The sequence below is a fragment of the Triticum dicoccoides genome, chromosome 3B (genome assembly GCF_002162155.2).
Source record: "Triticum dicoccoides isolate Atlit2015 ecotype Zavitan chromosome 3B, WEW_v2.0, whole genome shotgun sequence".
Classification (NCBI taxonomy): Eukaryota; Viridiplantae; Streptophyta; class Magnoliopsida; order Poales; family Poaceae; genus Triticum; species Triticum dicoccoides.
The window spans coordinates 33,185,052-33,194,924 of record NC_041385.1 but is presented as its reverse complement, the minus strand read 5'-3'; the positions used below and the strand labels follow the sequence as shown (position 1 = coordinate 33,194,924).

General features: G+C 47.9%; 1 protein-coding gene across 1 annotated transcript; it reads right to left on the bottom strand.

The window, feature by feature from the left end:
- Window positions 1-806: 806 nt before the first annotated feature.
- Window positions 807-1,932, bottom strand: LOC119280646 (E3 ubiquitin-protein ligase SINA-like 10). The gene is made up of 2 exons (XM_037561439.1): window positions 1,684-1,932; window positions 807-1,578 (listed from the first exon to the last, which is right to left on the bottom strand). The coding sequence occupies exons 1-2, from the start codon at window positions 1,930-1,932 to the stop codon at window positions 844-846; spliced, it is 984 nt and encodes a 327-aa protein (XP_037417336.1). The 3' UTR covers window positions 807-843.
- Window positions 1,933-9,873: the final 7,941 nt, after the last annotated feature.

Here is a 9,873-nt window from a genome sequence, read left to right as displayed (position 1 = left end):
TCAATAAAACCAAAAAAATAAATCAAATGTCAGTGAGTCAGATCTAAAAGTCGGGAGTTGTCCAAATGCATGTCATGCCCATCAGTCAACACCAATGGGTTACCACTCTCGGTCCCCATTCCATTTGTAAATAGAGGTTTACACTTATAGTGTTCGATGACTTGTTTTTGTTTTAATATCAAAAGATTATTTTGTTAGAAAACATCTTTTTAAATTTTTTTTTCTCAGAAAGCTCATTCATCTAGAAAAGAATTGTGGCTAGTGTAGTAGAAGTTACTAGCTTTTTATTTGTCAGACTACAGCCCTCAAAGATGGCTTAACACTTTATTATTAGCAATTTAAGCAATGTACAGAGATAAGTTTACCCCTTTGGAAGGAGATGGATTTGATTCATTCCTTAGGAAGACTTTGAGAGAAGATTCATCAGGAGTTGCTGCATGGTTATACTCTCTATGCTGCATCAACATTGTCTAGGTATCTTGCTTGGCAGATTTGTTTAACAGAAGGCCTCCTTTCTTCCTCACTATTCTCCAGTAAACCCGCATTAAGCATCGCTTTGGTAGTATGGATAACATTTCTTGACATGAGACTCAGCTCTACTCCTGACTTGAAATGAAATGCTTGCAAGTTGGAATGACATAACAAAGGAAGAAGATGCATTTCACAACATGATTAACACGAAGCATAATATCCTCCAATTTGAATACAGTACCCAACAATGACATTAAAGATGAACTGCATCTACTAATTAACATCACCCAAATAGTTTCAGATGCAACTCCAAAATAAGCATGAACTGCCTTGAATGCACCGTTTGTTTCCCATCAGCAGCAGTGGACCTAATCACACCAATGCGTCGGACCAAGGGGAGAGCTTATCGATGCGGATGTACAGGGGAACTTCCATGGATGCCCCGTCTCCTGCTGCTGGCACCAGGTACATTGGCGGCACTGTCAGGAATGTGGGCTCGGCCGCAGCGACCACGACGCCGGGCGATGAGCTGCTCCTCATGTCCATGTCCACGAGCACCATGTCCTCCTTGCCGCAGTTCGCCACTGCTGCCGGGGGTGTCTCCAGGTTGACCCACATCTTGCACGTGAACCGCGGCCGCGTCGCCGCTCTCGCCCTGGCACACACCACAGATACGGCGGTGACGCCGGCGCCGAGCGCGCCCACGGTCATGAGGAACACACAGTTGTCGTCGCCGAGGATCACCAGCCGCATGCTTGACACCGATAGCTGAAGCTTGCTGACCTTGCCGTACTGCGCGACGTGCACCGGCACCAAGTGGACAGTGCGGAGATGACCGGCGAGCGCCTGCGGCGCGCCGACGTAGCCGCAGCCGGGCTCAGTGCACCGACAAGGCACGTACGGGCACACTTTCTGGTGCTCGGTGACCTCGTGGTAGGTCACGTACCACTGGCAGCCGACGTTGGGGCACCCGATCCTGGTGGAGGACACCAAGGTGTCCAGTGTAGGGCAGGGGTCGAAGAAGCCACCGCCGTCCACACATGCCTTGCACTGCCTGAAGGGCAGCAGGGCCACACAGCCGCTGCAGGCCGGGTGCCCCGCTTTGCACTACAGACAGGCATGCAAATCGGAGATGGGCCGTAAATTAGCACGAAAGAATCGATCTATCACCGGCACCAATCGAGGAAGAAAGAAGGAAACAGATAGAGGAACCTGGAAGACCGGGGGCTTGAAGGGGAGGGTGCAGAGGGGGCAATGGAGCACTTGCTTGTCGATCCTCACGGCGAGTTCCACTCGCTGGATGTACGCCGCCCCAACGATGGCGCCTCCATCTCCTCCACCGGCCGCCTCTTGCTTCATGTGGCCGTCGGGCAGATCCAGCCGTGCCTTCTTGGAGCTCTCGTCGGCCTTGTCAGGCGAAGCCCTGCTCCTCCTCTCGGCGGCTGCGGCAGCACCTTGCATCTTGGCTGGCCTTTGGGGAAAGAAAACTCCTGTGTGTGGGTCTCACGCCAAACTTTTTCAGGAGGTGGGTGAGGAGTAGAGCAGAGATCTGAGAAGAAAAGTTGCCTAGGCAGCCACACTACACTATAAATGCTTCCTCATTGTGGTTTCCATTCCCAAACTAATATGGTATATGTTGAGGAACGTTGCAGAAAATTAAAAATTTTCCTACGGTTTCACCAAGATTCATCTATGAGTTCATCTAAGCAACGAGTCATGGGAGATGCATCTACATACCACTTTGTAGATCGCGAGCGAAAGCGTTCAAAAGAACGGGGTTGAAGTAGTCGTTCTCGTCGTGATCCTATCACCGGAGATCCTAGCGCCGAACGGACGACAACTCCGCTTTCAACACACGTACGGAGCGGATGACCTCTCCTCCTTCTTGATCCAGCAAGGGGGAAGGAGAGGTTGATGATGATGGCTCCAGCAGCAGCACAACGGCGTGGTGGTGGTGGAACAGCAGCACTCCGGCAGGGCTTCGCCAAGCACGTGACGGAGGAGGAAGAGGTGTAGCAGGGGGAGGGAGGCGCCAGAACTTCAGGGTGCGGCTGCCCCCTCCCCCTCCCTTTATATAGGCCCCCAGGGGGGGCGCCGGCCCTGGGAGATCCAATCTCCCAAGGGGGGCGGCGGCCAAGGGGGTGGAGTACCCCCCAAGGCAAGTGGGGCGCCCCCCCCCCCACCCTAGGGTTTCAACCCTAGGCGCAGGGGGTGGGCTAAGTGGGGCGCACTAGCCCACTATGGGCTGGTTCCCCTCCCCACTTCAGCCCTTGGGGCCCTCCGGGATGGGTGGCCCCACCCGGTGGACCCCCGGGACTCTTTCGGTGGTCCCGGTACAATACCGGGCGACCCCAAAACTTTCCCGATGGCCGAAATATCACTTCCTATATATAATTCTTCAACTCTGGACCATTCCGGAACTCCTCGTGACGTCCGTGATCTCATCAGGGACTCCGAACAACATTCGGTATGCTGCATACTCATATTCATACAACCCTAGCGTCACCGAACCTTAAGTGTGTAGACCCTACGGGTTCGGGAGACACGTAGACATGACCGAGACGGCTCTCGGGCAATAACCAACAGCGGGATCTGGATACCCATGTTGGCTCCCACATGCTCCTCGATGATCTCATCGGATGAACCATGATGTCGAGGATTCGAACAACCCCGTATACAATTCCCTTTGTCAACCGGTACGTTACATGCCCGAGACTCGATCGTCGGTATCCCAATACCTCGTTCAGTCTCGTTACCGGCAAGTCACTTTACTCGTACCGTAATGCATGATCCCGTCACCAAACACTTGGTCACTTTGAGCTCATTATGATGATGCATTACCGAGTGGGCCCAGAGATACCTCTCCGTCATACGGAGTGACAAATCCCAGTCTCGATCCATGTCAACCCAACAGACACTTTTGGAGACACCTGTAGTGCACCTTTATAGTCACCCAGTTATGTTGTGACGTTTTGTACACCCAAAGCACTCTTACGGTATCCGGGAGTTACACGATCTCATGGTCTAAGGAAGAGATACTTGACATTGAAAAAGCTCTAGCAAAACGAACTACACGATCTTGTGCTATGCTTAGGATTGGGTCTTGTCCATCACATCATTCTCCTAATGATGTGATCCCGTTGTCAATGACATCTAATGTCCATAGTCAGGAAACCATGACTATCTGTTGACCAACGAGCTAGTCAACTAGAGGCTCACTAGGGACATGTTATGGTCTATGTATTCACACATGTATTACGATTTCCGGATAATACAGTTATAGCATGAATAAAAGACAATTATCATGAACAAGGAAATATAATAATAACCCTTTTATTATTGCCTCTAGGGCATATTTCCAACAGTCTCCCACTTGCACTAGAGTCAATAATCTAGTTACATTGTGATGAATCGAACACCCATAGAGTTCTGGTGTTGATCATGTTTTGCTCGCGAGAGAGGTTTAGTCAACGGATCTGCGACATTCAGATCCGTATGTACTTTGCAAATATCTCTGTCTCCATCTTGAACATTTTCACGGATGGAGTTGAAACGACGCTTGATGTGCCTGGTCTTCTTGTGAAACCTGGGCTCCTTGGCAAGGGCAATAGCTCCAGTGTTGTCACAGAAGAGTTTGATCGGCCCCGACGCATTGGGTATGACTCCTAGGTCGGTGATGAACTCCTTCACCCAAATTGCTTCATGCGCTGCCTCCGAGGCTGCCATGTACTCCGCTTCACATGTAGATCCCGCCACGACGCTCTGCTTGCAGCTGCACTAGCTTACTGCTCCACCATTCAACATATACACATATCCGATTTGTGACTTAGAGTCATCCAGATCTGTGTCGAAGCTAGCGTCGATGTAACCCTTTACGACGAGCTCTTCGTCACCTCCATAAACGAGAAACATGTCCTTCGTCCTTTTCAGGTACTTTAGGATATTCTTGACCGCTGTCCAGTGTTCCTTGCCGGGATTACTTTGGTACCTTCCAACCAAACTTACGGCAAGGTTTACATCAGGTCTGGTACACAGCATGGCATACATAATAGATCCTGTGGCTGAAGCATAGGGGATGACACTCATCTCTTCTTTATCTTTTGCCGTGGTCGGGCATTGAGCCGAGCTTAATCTCACACCTTGCAATACAGGCAAGAACCCCTTCTTGGACTGATCCATTTTGAACTTCTTCAAAATCTTATCAAGGTATGTGCTTTGTGAAAGACCTATGAGGCGTCTCGATCTATCTCTATAGATCTTGATGCCTAATATATAAGCAGCTTTTCCAAGGTCCTTCATTGAAAAACACTTATTCAAGTAGGCCTTAATGTTGTCCAAAAGTTCTATATCATTTCCCATCAAAAGTATGTCATCTACATATAATATGAGAAATGCTACAGAGCTCCCACTCACTTTCTTGTAAACGCAGGCTTCTCCATAAGTCTGCATAAATCCAAACGCTTTGATCATCTCATCAAAGCGAATGTTCCAACTCCGAGATGCTTGCACCAGCCCATAAATGGATCGTTGGAGCTTGCATACTTTGTTAGCGTTCTTAGGATCGACAAAACCTTCCGGCTGCATCATAGATAGTTCTTCCTTAAGATGTCCGTTAAGGAATGCCGTTTTGACGTCCATCTGCCATATCTCATAATCATAGTATGCGGCAATTGCTAACATGATTCAGACGGACTTCAGCTTCGCTTCGGGAGAGAATGTCTCGTCATAGTCAATCCCTTGAACTTGTCGATAACCCTTAGCGACAAGTCGAGCTTTATAGACGGTAATATTACCATCCGCGTCCGTCTTCTTCTTAAAGATCCATTTGTTTTCTATCGCTCGCCGTTCATCGGGCAAGTCTATCAAAGTCCATACTTTGTTTTCATACATGGATTCTATCTCGGATTTCATGGCTTCAAGCCATTTGTTGGAATCTGGGCCCGCCATTGCTTCTTCATAGTTCGAAGGTTCACCGTTGTCCAACAACATGATTTCCAGGACAGGATTACCGTACCACTCTGGTGCGGAACGTGTCCTTGTGGACCTACGAAGTTCAGTAGCAACTTGATCCGAAGTACCTTGATCATCATCATTATTTTCCTCTTCAGTTGGTGTAGGCATCACAGGAACATTTTCCTGAGCTGCACTACTATCCCGTTCAAGAGGTAGTACTTCATCGAGTTCTACTTTCCTCCCACTTACTTCTTTCGAGAGAAACTCTTTTTCCAGAAAGGATCCGTTCTTGGCAACAAAGATCTTGCCCTCGGATCTTAAGTAGAAGGTATACCCAATGGTTTCTTTAGGGTATCCTATGAAGACGCATTTTTCCGACTTGGGTTCGAGCTTTTCAGGTTGAAGTTTCTTGACATAAGCATCGCATCCCCAAACTTTTAGAAACGACAGCTTAGGTTTCTTCCCAAACCATATCAACGGATTTAGACGGTGCCCTATTTAAAGTAAATGTAGCTGTCTCTAGAGCGTATCCCCAAAATGATAGCGGTAAATCAGTAAGAGACATCATAGATCGCACCATATCCAATAGAGTGCGATTACAACGTTCGGACACACCGTTACGCTGAGGTGTTCCAGGCGGCGTGAGTTGTGAAACGATTCCACATTTTCTTAAGTGTGTACCAAATTCGTGACTTAAATATTCTCCTCCACGATCCGATCGTAAGAATTTTATCTTTCGGTCACATTGATTCTCTACTTCATTCTGAAATTCCTTGAACTTTTCAAAGGTCTCAGACTTGTGTTTCATCAAGTAGACATACCCATATCTACTCAAGTCATCAGTGAGAGTGAGAACATAACGATATCCTCCGCGAGCCTCAACGCTCATTGGACCACACACATCGGTATGTATGATTTCCAACAAGTTGGTTGCTCGCTCCATTGTTCCGGAGAACGGGGTCTTGGTCATTTTGCCCATGAGGCATGGTTCGCATGTGTCAAATGATTCATAATCGAGAGACTCTAAAAGTCCATCAGCATGGAGCTTCTTCATGCGCTTGACACCAATGTGACCAAGGCGGCAGTGCCACAAGTATGTGGGACTATCGTTATCAACTTTACATCTTTTGGTATTCACTCTATGAATATGTGTAACATTACGTTCAAGATTCATTAAGAATAAACAATTAACCATTGGGGCATGACCATAAAACATATCTCTCATATAAATAGAACAACCATTATTCTCGGATTTAATTGAATAGCCATCTCGTATTAAACGAGATCCAGATACAATGTTCATGCTCAAACTTGGCACTAAATAACAATTATTGAGGTTTAAAATTAATCCCGTAGGTAAATGTAGAGGTAGCGTGCCGACGGCGATCACATCGACCTTGGAACCATTCCCGACGCGCATCGTCACCTCGTCCTTCGCCAGTCTCTGCTTATTCCGCAGCTCCTGTTGTGAGTTACAAATGTGAGCAACGGCACCAGTATCAAATACCCAGGAGTTACTATGAGTACTGGTAAGGTACACATCAATTACATGTATATCAAATATACCTTTAGTGTTGCCGGCCTTCTTGTCCGCTAAGTATTTGGGGCAGCTCCGCTTCCAGTGACCCTTCCCCTTGCAATAAAAGCACTCAGTTTCAGGCTTGGGTCCATTCTTTGACTTCTTCCCAGCAACTGGCTTACCGGGCGCGGCAACATCTTTGCCGTCCTTCTTGAAGTTCTTCTTACCCTTGCCCTTCTTGAACCTAGTGGTCTTATTGACCATCAACACTTGATGTTCTTTCTTGATTTCAACCTCTGCTGACTTCAGCATTGAAAATACTTCAGGAATGGTCTTCAGCATCCCCTGCATATTGTAGTTCATCACAAAGCTCTTGTAGCTTGGTGGGAGCGACTGAAGGATTCTGTCAATGACCGCCTCATCCGGGAGGTTAATGTCCAGCTGGGACAGGCGGTTGTGCAACCTAGACATTTTGAGTATATGCTCACTGACAGAACTATTTTCCTCCATCTTACAACTATAGAACTTGTCGGAGACTTCATATCTCTCGACCCGGGCATGAGCTTGGAAAACTAGTTTCAGCTCCTCGATCATCTCATATGCTCCGTGTTGCTCAAAACGCTTTTGGAGCCCCGGTTCTAAGATGTAAAGCATGCCGCATTGAACAAGGGAGTAATCATCAGCGCGAGACTGCCAAGCGTTCATAACGTCTTGGTTCTCTGGGACGGGAGCGTCACCTAGCGGTCCTTCTAGGACATATTGTTTCCTGGCAGCTATGAGGATGATCCTCAGGTTCCGAACCCAGTCCGTATAGTTGTTGCCATCATCTTTCAGCTTGGTTTTCTCTAGGAACGCGTTGAAGTTCATGCTGACATGAGCATTGGCCATTTGATCTACAAGACATATTTGCAAAGGTTTTAGACTAAGTTCATGATAATTAAGTTCATCTAATCAAATTATTGAATGAACTCCCACTCAGATTAGACATCCCTCTACTCATCTAAGTGTTACACGATCCGAGTCGACTAGGCCATGTCCGATCATCACGTGAGACGGACTAGTCATCATCGGTGAACATCTCCATGTTGATCGTATCTTCCATATGACTCGTGTTCGACCTTTCGGTCTCTGTGTTCCGAGGCCATGTCTGTACATGCTAGGCTCGTCAAGTTAACCCTAAGTGTTCTGCATGTGTAAATCTGTCTTACACCCGTTGTATGTGAACGTAAGGATCTATCACACCCGATCATCACGTGGTGCTTCGAAACGACGAACTTTAGCAACGGTGCACAGTTAGGGGGAACACTTTCTTGAAATTATTAGAAGGGATCATCTTATTTACTACCGCCGTTCTAAGTAAACAAGATGCATAAAACATAATAAACATCACATGCAATTATATAGTAGTGACATGATATGGCCAATATCATATAGCTCCTTCGATCTCCATCTTCGGGGCTCCATGATCATCTTCGTCATCGGCATGACACCATGATCTCCATCATCATGATCTCCGTCATTGTGTCTTCATGAAGTTGTCACGCCAATGACTACTTCTACTTCTATGGCTAACGCATTTAGCAATAAAGTAAAGTAATTTACATGGCGTTCTTCAATGACACGCAGGTCATACAAAAATAAAGACAAGTCCTATGGCTCCTGCCGGTTGTCATACTCATTGACATGCAAGTCGTGATTCCTATTACAAGAACATGATCTCATACATCACAATATATCATTCATCATTCATCACAACTTCTGGCCATATCACATCACATGACAATTGCTGCAAAAACAAGTTAGACGTCCTCTAATTGTTGTTGCATCTTTTACGTGGCTGCAATTGGGTTCTAGCAAGAAGATTTTCTTACCTACGAATAACCACAACATGATTTTGTCAACTTCTATTTACCCTTCATAAGGACCCTTTTCATCGAATCCGCTCCAAGTAAAGTGGGAGAGACAGACACCCGCCAGCCACCTTATGCAACTAGTGCATGTTAGTCGGTGGAACCGGTCTCACGTAAGCGTAAGTGCAAGGTTGGTCCGGGCCGCTTCATCCCACAATACCGCTAAAGCAAGATAAGACTAGTAGCGGCAAGCAAGTTGACAAGATCTACGCCCACAACAAAATTGTGTTCTACTCGTGCAATAGAGAACTACGCATAGACCTAGCTCATGATGCCACTATTGGGGAACGTTGCAGAAAATTAAAATTTTTCCTACGGTTTCACCAAGATCCATCTATGAGTTCATCTAAGCAACGAGTCATGGGAGATGCATCTACATACCACTTTGTAGATCGCGAGCGGAAGCGTTCAAAAGAACGGGGTTGAAGTAGTCGTTCTCGTCGTGATCCTATCACCGGAGATCCTAGCGCCGAACGGACGACACCTCCACATTCAACACACGTATGGAGCGGATGACGTCTCGTTCTTGATCCAGCAAGGGGGAAGGACAGGTTCATGATGATGGCTCCAGAACTTCAGGGTGCGGCTGACCCCTTCCCCCTCCCTTTATATAGGCCCCCAGGGGGGGGCGCCGGCCCTGGGAGATCCAATATCCCAAGGGGGGCGGCGGCCAAGGGGGTGGAGTACCCCCCAAGGCAAGTGGGGCGCCCCCCTCATCCTAGGGTTTCAACCCTAGGCGCAGGGGGTGGGCCAAGGGGGGCGCACCAGCCCACTATGGGATGGTTCCCCTCCCCACTTCAGCCCTTGGGGCCCTCCGGGATGGGTGGCCCCACCCGGTGGACCCCCGGGACCCTTTCGGTGGTCCCGGTACAATACCGGGCGACCCCGAAACTTCCCCGATGGCCGAAATATCACTTCCTATATATAATTCTTCACCTTCGGACCATTCCGGAACTCCTCGTGACATCCGGGATCTCATCCGGGACTCCGAACAACATTCGGTATGCTGCATACTCATAG